Here is a 14,855-nt window from a genome sequence, read left to right on the forward strand (position 1 = left end):
TTTAATTCAATGGTTTTATTTTCCCTCTAAAGATTGTTATGTAAGAAAAATGTTCAGTCCGATAATCACTTGGTTGAAGAATGTTGGTCAGTTTTTAAGGATTTATCAAGGTAACCAGTACAACAGTTTTAAGATCTATATTCAGTCTATACCATAACTCGACTCGATGTTTGCATAGTTTAGGCCTTGCATCAATGTGTAACTGAAGAGAGTGTGTATTTAATAATAAGAGCAAATTTATAATTAATTAACAATGGTATATAATAAACTTATTCGTATACATGCCGAATTTGGTTGAATTTCGTTAGTGGCTATATTACATCTACCTAAATGGATGGTTTGATTGGAAAAATTGAGGCTTGTTTCACTGTAAAATTGCATTTCATAACTTATATTTGATGAGGATAAGTTGCACCATATATAGTGGCGATCGGTGAACTCTTTGTATTTATTATACAGTGACCCCTCGCTGAGTCGCAAGTGTTAGGATTCAAGCAAAAAAATGACTTATTACAACTTATCAAGACAGACAGACTGGATAACTTGAGATCAGAATGATGGAATGTTTAGATTGCAATGGGTTTTATATTATTAAATTAGTACCTGCCGAGAAACGTTTATAGTTGCGAGTTTCAACACTTTTTGTATCCCAGTTAATTGACAAGGTAATGGGTATTAAATGCAGATGACATTGTCATGGTTTGAAAAACATTGACTCTAATTGTCTCAAACTGACTAGCTAATACAAAATTAAATACATAATGCAAAGAAACATTAATTTTAGCTATTTTCCACTAAAATAGAATTTTTTGGGAGTCATTCAATCACCCGCAACTTAGTCAATATCACAACTTCGCGAGAGGTCACTGTATCACCAATTTGCAAGACAGCTGACTGGGAATTTGACATCCTTTCTTCCCAGATTGACTAATAACTTAAAGGATTAAATATACTGATTGCACATGATTTGGAATTAAACTTGAAATTTAAATCACATCCAAGATAAACATCTCTTAACCCCATCCCCCCTTTTTTAACTAACTTTTAGTTTTTTGCCTTAGGACTGACTCTCTATCCAATATATAGCAATCATAAGTCACATGAATAAAAAACACCACATTGATTGGTTTATTAATGTTGCACATATTCAATTCATCCCCTGAGATCAAAACCAAAATATCTCGGTAATACTATTGCAATTTATCAGTCCTCTCCACTGCATATTGCATAGCCCAAATAGCTAATGGACGCATATATCCCAATGACCGATAACAGTTGTTTGCGAAGTATGCCTCAGGTGTTTGAAATCCAAGACCACATCTCTCGTAACAAGTTTTATAGACCCCACTGGCAGTGGTAAATGCTTCTTCCAACAATCCCTACAATAGAAAGGAATATAAAATTTACAGTGATGATAGTGATCATTTTACATTCTGTAAACTGGTTGACATAGCAGCTACGTTTTGTATTTCCTGAGAAGACAATACATTTACAATACAAGAAAACCAGTGACACTCTTTTGAAGAGAATAGCATAGCACCCTCACACATCATTTTGATAAATCAAAAAATTCCCCAATCTAAATATGTTTTCAGGTCATACTCTTACCATGGGAAAACTATGAAAGGTGTGAAGCAAGTGTATTTATATCTGATTGTTAAATAAATTTAAACAACCCGTACACCGATTACTTGTTAAAAATGTTAAAAGAGAGTCTGGTGGCTTCTAAGGTTTAAGTACATGTATTCTAATTTAAAAGACTTCTCCAGCAAATAACATTCCATTTATGTCACTTTTAGAGTCCAATTCTTTGATGTCACTTTCACAGGTAATAATTATACAGAGAAGATGTAGAACTCTACTACTTGGACTCCTTAGAGCCACAACAGCAATAATTGGTTGATTTGAAAGAAGTTTGTTGGTCTTACCTCTTGAATCATATTAGCTGCTAATGCATAGGTTACCCCAGTCCAGACTTCTTCACTTTGAAAACTCGTAGTATCTGGACTTCCATCAGGCCTCATTCCATTGACAGCTCCCATGGTGCCTTTCTCAAAACCCATGACATTCATCTTGTATATTGCACGCAGAGCACATAGAATGTGATCTTTGGGGAAAACTTCATCATTTTCCTGTACTAAACCACAGGCTCGTAAATACCACTGTCCAGCAGCCTGGTCACACATAATACTGTTGCTGTGTTTTTGTTTGCTGCTGTCATAGTTATAATATTTACCTGCCATGAAAACAGAAAGAAATATTGTACAATAGGCTCTGTATAGTTAATACCTCTACACAGGGTTTTAAAACAACTTATCTCACTATAGAAGTCTTTCAAGCATAATACTACCTGCAAATTCAACAATTTATTGTTTCAAATATTCCACGTCATAGATACTATTTCTATTTTGTCAGCAAAATAAAATAACTATGGAGTAGGTACAGCAATTTATTGCTGAAATTCTCAAGGTTTTAATTATCATATATGTTCTATTACAGAACATGCATTTATGTCAACATCTCAGGTGTTCTTATAGTGAAGTTATTTGTTGCTATTTTCTTGTCATGTCTGTGAGCTTTATAAAAATAATTTTGAGGTGAATTAAATTGTTGATTTTAGTTCAAAATGCCAAAGAGCATGGACATTGTTTGACATGGTTGTAGGCAGACATCTGGGCATTTTCATTGCCTGGCAACCATCACAGTGATAACAAAGGCCAAAAACGTTCAGAAAACCGTACTTCTGCAATTTTTTGGAAATTCCTAAATTTAAAAATGTATATGAAAACAATTCATGAGTCCCTGTTAGTTCAATAGTAAACAAAATTGAAATAAATCATCCATTTTAAGTCAGAACATGAAACAAATGACAAGATGTATAATGTAGCTGTAGCTCTTCGTGTATAACAGATCTGGGTAATGTAATCTCAGCAATGCTTTTTTAACATTAAAATGACAACTACTCATCCATCTTGAAACTGATTGTCAAACAAATATACATCCAAAAACCAAAAACACCCCTAGAAAATAGATTATGTATACATTGTTCAGAGAACAAAATAGAAAATGAGGTACATTTTTTCATGGAATGTTCAAAATATTACAATAACAGACAAAAACTATTGAGAGATGTAATAATTCCAAATACAGCCCACAACATTAATTAGAAATTTATATACCTGATGAGTTGCAATGATGTTGAAATTATAAGGCAAGTGGGTGAATATGTATATGCCATATTTGACATTAGAACAGAACATCCAATTAAAAGATAATTTTTACTTTTGTCATTTTTTTTTTTTCCCTTTTCTTTTGAGCATTTTACATTTTTTGTTTGTTTATGTATTTCATTGTTATTGCTTTTAACTGATGAAAAATTTATTTCAAGGATGCAATAAAATTTGTTATTTGTTATTTATTTATTTGTTGCATATGTGAATCAAGATGTAAGATTTATATATAAAGTTTGAATCAAGTTACAGTTTATATATGAAATTGCATCTTAGATTGAATTTAACTGCAACCAAGCAATATCAGTTATTACTGCTATCCTGTGTTACAAATACAACTGGTATGTATGCATGAGTAACTTTGTTCAAAAATCCTACATAAACATTGCTTTCTACTTTCTTACCATTCCATAATTTCTTCTCGTAAGAACTTTTTCCTTGTATCAACACATCAGAATATTTTTTAAATTGGTCTTCTTCATCAAGTATCTTTGCTATTTCCATCATAGCTCTGACGGCTGCCAGCCATAATCCCCCACAATAAGCACTGAACAAACATGATGAAGAATGGCATTTTTAAAATATAATTTCAGTTTACAAGAATAACTTGGAAAGCCTGCAACTATTTGGGGTTTACATGTTATTAGCAACAAACTGACTTATGTCATGCATTAATACTAAAATGATAAAGATATATCATATTGCTCTGCTTTGTAATGTTAGGTAATTTACAACGCACAATTAATGGTTGATAGAGCGGGAAAGAATTATATATCCATGCAACTTGGATTGTGTGCCCTGGAAACTTGCCCACTGACAGCTGGCAACCTGCCAACTGTCCACTGGCAACCTGCCAACTGTCCACTAGCAACCTGACCAGCATGCCCCGTCAACCAGCCCACACTGCCTTGGTAACCTGGCATTTTTGGGACCTCAGAACATGAAAGCTGCATTCAGTTCATAAAGAGTATTACAACTAGAACACTTACCTAGCACCAGTGACACTCCACGCATCATATGTCTGATCTGCATATCCTGAATTATCAATAATGCCATCACCATCAGTATCCCAAGCTAAAGATGTCTGCATTACAACCTAAAACATACAAATGACAAAGTTATTCCTACCGGGGGTACTATTCACAGAAATATACAAATCATGACATATTGTTGACCTACATGTAATTTTCCTTATCCATATGAACAATATCAACATCATCATCAATATAGTATAACTTACCATCACCAACATAGAAGCTACCAACATAACAGTCCTTATTTATATCAAGCACCAAAAACAATAGATCACCAATATCACCATCAATACCCACATCACTACATGCTGTCACACTTACTCGTGTGCGCAGTAACTGGATGGTAAGAACCGGTCGTTCGCACCCAAAGATGAAATAACGGTGTTGTTTGCTGCTCTTGTTATTGTAATAAAAAAACTTACAACAGATTGTGAGCTTGTGCTGATCAGTGAGCATCATGTGTTATTAGACATTCGCATACTGGTTGACAACAAATGTAAACAAATGACATCACAGTGTGACAGCCTTATCATCATCAATGCTTTCAAAATCACCAAGTTACTAATACCAACACCATAATGACTAGTGTCAACTAATATTTAAAGCGAGAGTGCGCACATGCAGGAATTGAGTTCCAAGCGATGATAACAACACACGCTAAAAACGCAAAGGCTCATGGGTAGATGCTTGTTTGTAAACAATGACATGTTATGGCCATCTGACGCAGGTGACGACACCCCGCTTTAACCATGAACATGAACTTACCTTTACTTTCGGCCACATATCTTGCAAGTATATAAAGTCTTTAGTCACATAATAATCTCTATAAACTTGCAAAACAAATTTCAAATTCAAATCTTTCCAATCTGCTGTATCATACATTAAATAAGCATTCACACGCACCCAAGGTTCATCATCTGTGAAAGAAAATTAAGGTCGTTTTAAAGTTTTCTTGTCAGTACAATGTATCTGTAGTATGTGGTTGAAAGCCAATTATAGTTTGAAAGGTACATTATTATTGTATGATGCTCATCCATAGGAACAAGTAGTAGCTCGATTTGGAAACACAATTATCTAACTGAAGCTTTGCCATATTTTTATTTTAACCAACTTAAATAGGTTCTATAACATGGTGGCCCAGGAATATTCCACAAACAGCCTACTCCATGGTTAATGTGATCATGAATCTTGCGTACCCCCAACTTCTGACTCTGATCTCTAACTGTTGCTTTTAGTATATTACACATGTTACTTCCTATAGGGGCATTGTGATCTACTGGTCAACCAATGTAGAATATACTGGGATCAGATCAATCTATTTTTATGTTTGGTTTTTCTAGTTTGTCATGTTGTGATTGTATAGAGTTATATACCATATGTACACATTCAAAAATGTTTCTTTAAAAATCTGTTAAAAAGACATACCACACAGCATTTAACACAGGTGAGATGAAGCTAGATCCTCCCTTTAAAATACATACTGGTAAAACAACTCAATCTTAGACTCAATAAAAGGGAAGGGCGTGAGGGAACAGGAATGTTTTCACCTACCTGGATCTCCAATATCATGTGGTACAACATTTCTTTCTTTTCTCTTGGACCTACCACCAAAATGTGCTTTTCGAATTTCAGGATCTTCAACAGAAATAACTGAAGCTAAAAGATAAACGCAACAGTCAATACTAATTCATAGGTATATGTGTATAGCTACATAGAAATTAACACAATAATTCTCATCTCAATTACCCACCCTTTCAAGGATAGTAAATTTGTGTGAGAATCAGTTGAAAAGTTTGGATGGTAGACTTCAGTCATGCTAAAAAACAAAACTACATGTAGGTGATGATGAGTTTTATTCCCAAAGTTTAAATTTGTTATACCCATGTAAAAATGTGGTGTTATATATTTAATTCAAAGTTGCAGATTTCAATTAATTCTTACTGATCGACACACTTTTTTTTAAAAAAAACACATCAAAACTACCCATGTATGTATTGATAATACAAAGGTTATATTGACACCCTCTTCATCTATATTTTCATACATATTTTGTAATATTAATATATTTCTTGTCAATAATTAATTTGTATGATTGTAATTGGCCAGGGGCCATTATACAATTAATAAACAATTAAAAGTAAATTAAATTAAAAAATAATACAAAGTGAATCAGACAAACCTATATCATACTGCAGTGAAAGTTGTAGTTGTGGCCACAACATGATAAGAGCAAATGAGGCATAAAAATGGACATCGTAAGTGTTAAACATTCTGTACTCATGACCTAAGAATGAACAAGAACAAATACCACAGGTAAGTATAGCTTGCTGAAGAGACCATACATGTACTTATAATTATGTGGAAAATGGAAGTGCCTGCATCGTCATGTCCCATGAAACACTTGCTACAAAATAACAAGGAAACTATAGTGCGGTAATATAAATTGTACTGTTGGTTGCAAACACATAATGTGTTTTACATCACACTCTATGTTACACTATGCAAATAAAGGTTATATAAATTAGTATTATGCAAATTAATACTATGCAAATTAGCACAATGCAAATTAGCACAATGCAAGTTAGTGCAGTGCAAATTCGTACTACTGTAAAGGGATTAATTATTCACTGGGTTTTAATTTTGCTTATTTTGCTTACTGGAAAATGCGCTAAATTAAAACCCAGTGAATACGTAAAATTTAGCACAGAACACATGATCTAAATGATAAAACCGTGAATTTAAAACCCACTGAATATGCCTGAAATGGTAAATCAGCAAAATTTAAACCCAGTGAAAATTAGTCATTTTACAGTATGCAATGATTATTACCAATAACAGTTGTGTAGTTAAAATGAATGTATATGAGAAACACAAACTGGAAATCAGAGTTCATTTTGTTCAAGGTTCTTGTAGCTTCGTGGCCCGAATTGTAGAATTTGTACAACTTTGTACTTTGGGGAATAGGTAAATTTATTATCAATTCTGCAATTATTGACTATAAAAAGCATGCCATCATTATAGTTCACGAGGATATGGCACAATTTTTTTATTTTAATTCTGTAAATTTCAGTGAGTTTGAAGTAGCAGAATTGTCCCTATTGTGGTTGTAACAAATAAAATACACATAGATACATGTACCTTCTAAATATGCAAATTTCCCATACTGCTTAATAACACTGTTGTTGATGTCACCAGAATTTATCAAACCATTGTGCTCTTTGTTATGTTCTATCCAGATTGTTCCACCATCAGATATAAAATACAATTCATTAAATAACGCTGATTTGTACCAACTTGGCAAAGACCTGTCAATATATAAGGCAAATGTTACATCACAATTTTGAAATCTGAAGCCAAATCACTGAGAGAGAGAGAGAGAGAAAGAAAGTGTATTTGCTTTATTAGTAGCATAAGTGCTTAAATAAATGAGTGTCTCTGTAGTCCAACAAACAAATACATGAAATTCTTGATTTATGTGCACTTTTATTAGAGATGTGCTTCTAATGGAACAAATATGCTAATATATTTAAAAGAGCTAGCATAGAGTACCCACATATTTTTAAAGTTGAATGATGTGATAATGATTGAAGATTTATGTTTAAAACATGCTATTACAATAGACAAATTATTTAATATATTTCTTTTCCAACATACACCCCAAACCATTCACAATCGTGAATTATATGTAGCAGCAACTCAACAAGCAAGTCTTAAAAAGTACTATAAACTAGTTATTAAACTCACTCATTTTGTAATATTGGGTTTTGCCATCTTTCTATTCTGTGTTCCCATTCTCGATACTGGGTTAGAGCATAAGCTGATAATGATGGTCCTGCATCACCATCTGTGCCAAACCACCTTGTGTATCTCCTACAAGTATCAAGCGTATTTAGTTTAATACAGTATTTATGTAATACAATGTATATTCTCAGCACAACAAAAACTTTCTCTTCACAATTCAAATTGAAACAAAAGGTTTCTATTGGCCAATTGAATAACATTGGACCATTTTTAAATGATGTCACTGCATACTGTGTCCATTGATTGGCTGGTTAGATTCACCTGCCATTGAAATTTATGAATATTTATAAAGATTAAGGGAATGCCTTTGTTGCGCCAAGAGTAATGTAACTGTTAAAGATGAACACACTTTTGATACAGGAACTTGAACTAGTACCAGAAGAATTTTCAATTCAAAAAGGCCATCAGAATAAGGTTTGCCCTTTCCTCAGCAAAATATCAAGAATTTGTAATGTTTTTAAATCTCCCAGATTTAGTCCTTTTTCTGGCAAATATTCAGTATGTTAATCTTTAATCTTTTCACCACCAAGTCCTTCTTTTCATCACAAATTCACAAAATAGTCCTGTTTATAGTCTGCACTGTTCTTCAGAAGATTGGGACAAATAAAATAGCAACATTTTTGGAGTAAAAACTGTAAATTAACTTAAATTTTGAGTTTTATTTCTAGAAATATTGAAGAATATAAGAAAAATATACAGAAAAATGTGGACGAGACAGTCTGGTGGTGAACAGGTTAAACACGAATTGTAATCTGAAATTACAATTATGTGTAGGTAATAATATTTCTGAACTAATATATGGAATGTTTAACACTATGAATATACCCACTTCGCAGGAACTACAGCAAAAAAAAGACAGTATCCCAAATACTTGATCAGTTCACAAACTATATTTACATAGTAAACATTCAATTTTTGTTGCCAAACAGGCTAGCCTGAAAGTTCTTAAGAAATTCCACGATGAGGCATTATGATCAGTAACACTCAATTATGCCCTGAATACCATCAATATTTAAATGATTGAAAAGATATCCAATAATTTGAATATATACAAATGAAATAATATGCTTCTTTCTACTTCACAAACTACAAGTGCCTTGTTCAGGTAACCATATACATGTACCTAATACAAATTCTGTTATGATCATGTAAAGATGAATTAGTACTACTTTAACTACTATTTGATTACCTGTTGTGTATTTTCTCTTTAGCCATGAATTGTACCCTTGGCATATCCCATGCAAGACAAAATTCAGCAGTACAGGAACTTGATGCAGCCACATGGCATTTTGCTGCAACAGCTGCAGCAGTCAATTCACCCGGCACTGTTCTGAAACTGGCACCTGCATTTAGAATCAGTTCAAATATATATTTAACTCTTTAAAAATAACTGTTTTTGTTCTTTTGTAGATTTTGAGCTACAAAATGTATTTATTTTCAAAAACTGAAGGATATCCATTTGTATGAAAAATATCCAGCTATGGGTTTGCTTGTCATAGAAAAAGCAAGGATATTATTAATTTGCTCATCTATGAATCTGCCAGGCACTCAAGGATGCACTTGATGGCAGCAATTTTAACCACTACATATATGGTTAACTGATAACTTAAGAGTCACCAAATTGAAGAGGTGTGTGTATTAGTATTTAAAAATACAAAATATACATTGCAGTTTCTTTAAATTGATTATGCACTGGATATGTCTCAAGATATCAAATCAGCAGGAATTAAACAATAGATGAATTGTAATATACTTAGTATAGTGTTAAATAAGGCCTACCTGGTTCACTGTCAAGTTCACCATCACTAATCAGGTCCTGCCATAGTTCAAGTCCATCACCAGATGGATCAAATGCAGTCTTATGGCTCACACTTACATCGTCCTGTAAACATAATATATGACAGAGTGTAACAAAGCAAAATATTAAGTGGTTACTGTTACTAGGATACCAAACGTATGCACCTGGATAGCAGGAGCAGCGACTGTAGCATAATAGAGGTTGATACAGTGGTGTATGAAGCCAAGAACTGGGTAGGATGCTTTGCTATGATGCTTTGATATTAAACCTTGAAAAAATTGTGTAACCATTTAGTAGACTGTTTCATCCTGTGCAATACAGCAAAATTATTGCACAATTTAGCATGTGGTGACAGATGTTTCTTAGTTCAAATGTATTTATTTTGTAAAAATGTTTACTCTGCTGATATATGGTTTACAGTTATTTTCATGGCAGATACATATATGTATTAGGTACTTCACATTACAGATGGGACTCGCCTTACAAACAGCTGATATTGCCATAGTACATGATATTGTTGGATGTCCATTGTGTAATAAGACACCATCTACTAATCCTTCATTCATTGTAAATGGTTTATTCCATCGTCCACCAGACTTATCACTTTTTTGCCCAGTTCCATTTTGCCATGAAAACATGATAGTGACATCAATAGGTTCATTTCCATGATTGTAGACTTCCCAGACAAATACAGCTACTGGGAGGCTGGTGTCCTGAAATAAAGCCAGTAAATAGATAATGTAAAATACTTTATTTTCGCTATTTTCACTGAAGGAGTGATTCAGTGAAAATAAAATCCAGCGAATATACCTTTTTTCCTATATTTTACATTCAACTCACCAAAAATCAGTGAAAATAAATTCCATACAAAATACCCAAAAAGTCTTTTCAGCAAAAATTAAATATTTCACAGTACCATATTTCCAGGGAAGTCTTTACTGGCTCCACCATATTGTTCTGAACACCAAAACAGCAGCCTAAGTTGCTGACTGATTCATTATGCGTGTCTTGAAATCGTTATATGATTAGAACAAGTTGGTCAAACCTACCATGACAGGAGACGTCCAACTGATAGTGAATAATTTGGTTACATCAAGTTTAAACAGAACATGATACAATTACCTTTCAATCATATAAATTGTTATATGATAAATATATGGCGAAATTATTTCTAACAAAATGTACTCACAGATGTAGTCTGAAAGAAACAGCCGCTGGTGTTTCGCGTACATGGCATTTAACATTTGGTAAAACAGTGCATTTAGCCGAAAGATATCACCTTCAGAAAAATGGTCTGACCTAACAAGTTCTAACAATCTTAAAACGTGGACAACAAACTAGCCAGCGGCTTAGCCGACAGTGTTGTTGTTTTAGTGTTTGGAACAAAATGTTGGTGGCAATATACATAGATAATTCATGCCATGATGACATAACAGCCCTGTACACTAATAGAACTAGACCAAGAACTTTTAGTTACAGCATTGTAACAGTTTTTCTCAATAATAATAATCTTTTTTTTAAATTCACGATTGTACATCAACATACTGGCACTACCAATAATCCTCTATCATTACAGTGTTGATATGTGAGGCACTGCTAGACTACTTTACCTTATAATCATGGGGTAATATAGGTGATACTTGTCTGCATAGTAATGTCACATTTTGTCCGGGAAGATGATACACTGTCCAGGCTCGTGGGTAGAGAGCATGATAAGTTGCACATGAAGGATTAAACCCCCAATTCCATGTATTTAAATTCTGGTCAGTCGGCCGAGACGTCGATAAAACCTGTTGATAGGTAGTCCGACCACCTCTTCGGATGCATACTGTGAACTGTTGAGTAAAGTTTATGTGGTTATAAATGGTGTATACTCAATGTATGTAGGTAGAAATTGCCATATAGATAACTGTTCACAGGGTCTGATGAGGTCACACAGTCTGATGAGGTCACCAGGCCTTTTGAAGTCCATGATCTAATGAGGTCACGTTGAGAATTGTGGGTAAAAAATTAAACAATCTTTTTAGGTTAAAATGGTCCCTTTGACCTTTTCAACAAATATTGAACAAAAGAGATGAAATACTGTTTAGATATGCAGAGTATATGATTATTACATCTGTATTTAAAAAAATATCACTATGAAAAAAAGAATAATACTAAATTTTGCAAATACAATTATCGGTGATGTTGAAAACAATATCGCATTGTTTTCATTAAATTGGGGTCTACATGCTGAAATTACTCAAAAGATGAATCAGAGGAAGTGAAATATTCTTTGTACTGTACAGTAAATATGATCTCAGAAAACAGGGACATGCAAATCCTGTCGAAGACAAAAGATAATCTAACTTTCCATGTGCAACGTGGGTTATAATCTCAATAACAGTTAATACCATAATGCACATAACTGGTGGATTTAGCATCTGAAATAGTTTTAGCTGTTACTAAAATAGGAATACCTACAGGTGCATGTCTGCTTTCTAAGGGTTATACTTAAATCATTGTTTAAATTGATAGAATGTTCTATCAACCAATAACATGTCAGAAGCTGGCCAGAATTGCATTCATTAACATGGTCATGTAGGAGATGATAAAAGTCAATAAGATAATTGTTAGACATATTACCAAGCATTCATAAGCTCTAACAAAGCCCCCTAAGTTACTAGGTTTTGCATCAATCTACCAGAACATAATACAATGTAACTTAGATTGGCCAAGCCGTGGCAATTTTATAATATATTTTTTTCTTTCTTAAATCACAGTGTGACAGGAAGTTACCAAACCTGGTCTATTCAGGGGCGTATTTATTGCTATTAATGAATCATGATATGCTCTGACATTTTGGAACACAAGAGGAAAGTATAGACATGCAGGATTCTACGCATCAGGTCTTGCATGCATTATAGATGCGTAGAACAGGTCAGATCAATTCACGATACCCATTAGAATATTTCTCATCTCAAAAACGCAGTGATAGTTATATAGAGGGCGAGACAGAACAAACATTCATGGAAATTTTGCGTCAATGCAAGGGATTCTACAACTCGTTCTATAAGAAATTATCATATAAAACAATAGTCACAAATGTATCAGTCTAATTGTAGCAGGCGTACTCATGCATGCTACCAAAGAAGGGCCACTGTCAATAGTTCCAAGTATTGCCTACTAATCCTATGGAAATTAGTTGTTATGCAAACTTTTATGGTAGAGGAATTATTAACAAATTTTATTAAAATTTTCAGAAAATTTTTATGTTGAAATAAGCTGGTAAGATGCATATGTACCGGTAGTTGAATTTTACAAACCTGATCTGTTTGCACTGTATCATGAGTATACATTCCCGGGATTAGGGACCATCTACAGAAGTCTCCTTTCCAACCCCTGTTAATACAACCACAGCCAATTCCGCCAAGAGGAACGCCTTCAATTATGTGTGTGGAGAGAAAAAAACTTTGTAAGTTTGTAACTTTTCATATAACAGGTGAAGTAATATCAGAAAACCATACCTGTACATGTATGCATGGTGTACCATACATCTATGTAAATGATTACATGTATGTGGCTGGAATCAAGCCAGAAATAAACCAATTCGCATGTGCACATATTTAAATTGACTGATTGATATTTATTTTCACTGATTCACTGATTTCATGAAGTGTATAAACCATACATAGCAATTGGATTTGATTTTTCATGCAGTGTAACTAGAAAAAATAAATTTATAGTTAAATATAATATTATGACAGAACCCCACACCCTCCCCGTGGCTTTCGTTGCGTATGGAAGTTATTTTCACGAGTGATGCGGTGTATCCTGCGGCCGTACTTTCACGAGCAAAGCTGCAGTACTCCACAGACGGGATGACTTTTGTCGACAGCGGTTGTCGCTTAGCTGCACGCTACAACTTCGTGTGTGATGTTGCTTGCTGGTCGTGGATTAACTGAGTCTTGATTACCGGTTAAAATGTTGCTCTTTTGGCGTTGGTAATTTTTATTTGGAACTGAGTAACGCCGCAACGTCACCAGCAGAAGCCTGGTATCTCGATGCTGATGGTTGCGGCTGCATAGTAATCGCTGATTTTACTGCTGGTGGATCTTCTGAGAGCCCTTCAAGGTTTATAAAACTCAGTTTCCAGGTGGTCAATATACATTAAGTTCTCCCAATCGTTGTATTCCATGTGATGTACACCTGACATGCCAAAAATGTTGGACGATTTGAACTGGATAAAAATAGCTGACGAAAATGTGTTTACAAAATAAAAATAGTTCGGTAGCCAATGAAAATACCATGTTCATTTGTATATTGACCGTGAAAATACCGAAAACATTATTGCATGGGTGATATGCAAATTAGTTTGGGCCAAAATAAGTGACTGTCTAAAAGTACCATTACTGTTGTTCAAATTTCATTTCACTCGGCAAGTATATTCATGTACCCCAAGAGGAAAATATCGTACTTCTAAATATTGTTTATTCCGAAAAACTGTACTCCTGAAGGGACTACTTTGTTTGCTCTCAGACCTCATTTGCATATGGGTTGTGGAAATACCGATTTTGATTTCAGGGACGAATCAAAATAAACTGCAGTACATATGTAATAATCTACAGTACTGACATTTCCAAAATTGTATGTATAATTAATTAACTTTTGAGCACTAAAATCAGCCAGCTTTTCACAAAACAAATAATTGTGATCAAGATCAAGACCATATTAAATTATGTCAGTTTGGTTCGAAATTATAAACAAAATTACCGGTATAGAAAAATGCATAAATTATGCAAATATTCAAAAAGTTACATTGTAATACTGTAAAATGTTTTTATTTTCACTTGGAATTAATTTTCTCTGAAGAAATGATTCAGTGAAAATAAAATCCAGCGAATATACTCTTGTTCCTATATTTTACATTCAACTTGTCAGAAATCAGTGAAAATAAAATTTCATACAAAACACCCAATACCGGGTAAGTCTTTTCAGCAAAAAATAATTCCA

At 33.8% G+C, this 14,855-nt stretch overlaps 1 protein-coding gene across 1 annotated transcript in view; it reads right to left on the reverse strand.

The window, feature by feature from the left end:
- The window catches only part of LOC100374800 (non-lysosomal glucosylceramidase-like), a 19,084-nt gene continuing 4,229 nt past the window's right edge, over window positions 1-14,855 (reverse strand). The window contains exons 3-16 of the mRNA XM_078014220.2: window positions 13,169-13,284; window positions 11,474-11,698; window positions 10,343-10,576; window positions 9,845-9,947; window positions 9,255-9,408; window positions 8,009-8,134; window positions 7,403-7,569; window positions 6,444-6,548; window positions 5,816-5,920; window positions 5,030-5,181; window positions 4,220-4,326; window positions 3,635-3,777; window positions 1,929-2,236; window positions 1-1,379 (exon numbers count right to left, since the gene is read on the reverse strand). Coding sequence (XP_077870346.1) covers window positions 1,191-1,379; window positions 1,929-2,236; window positions 3,635-3,777; window positions 4,220-4,326; window positions 5,030-5,181; window positions 5,816-5,920; window positions 6,444-6,548; window positions 7,403-7,569; window positions 8,009-8,134; window positions 9,255-9,408; window positions 9,845-9,947; window positions 10,343-10,576; window positions 11,474-11,698; window positions 13,169-13,284 — 2,234 coding nt within the window. The 3' untranslated portion in view covers window positions 1-1,190. The remainder of the gene's footprint in view (window positions 1,380-1,928; window positions 2,237-3,634; window positions 3,778-4,219; window positions 4,327-5,029; window positions 5,182-5,815; window positions 5,921-6,443; window positions 6,549-7,402; window positions 7,570-8,008; window positions 8,135-9,254; window positions 9,409-9,844; window positions 9,948-10,342; window positions 10,577-11,473; window positions 11,699-13,168; window positions 13,285-14,855) is intronic.

This window comes from Saccoglossus kowalevskii, chromosome 13 (genome assembly GCF_978046115.1).
Source record: "Saccoglossus kowalevskii chromosome 13, keSacKowa6.1, whole genome shotgun sequence".
NCBI classification, from domain to species: Eukaryota; Metazoa; Hemichordata; class Enteropneusta; family Harrimaniidae; genus Saccoglossus; species Saccoglossus kowalevskii.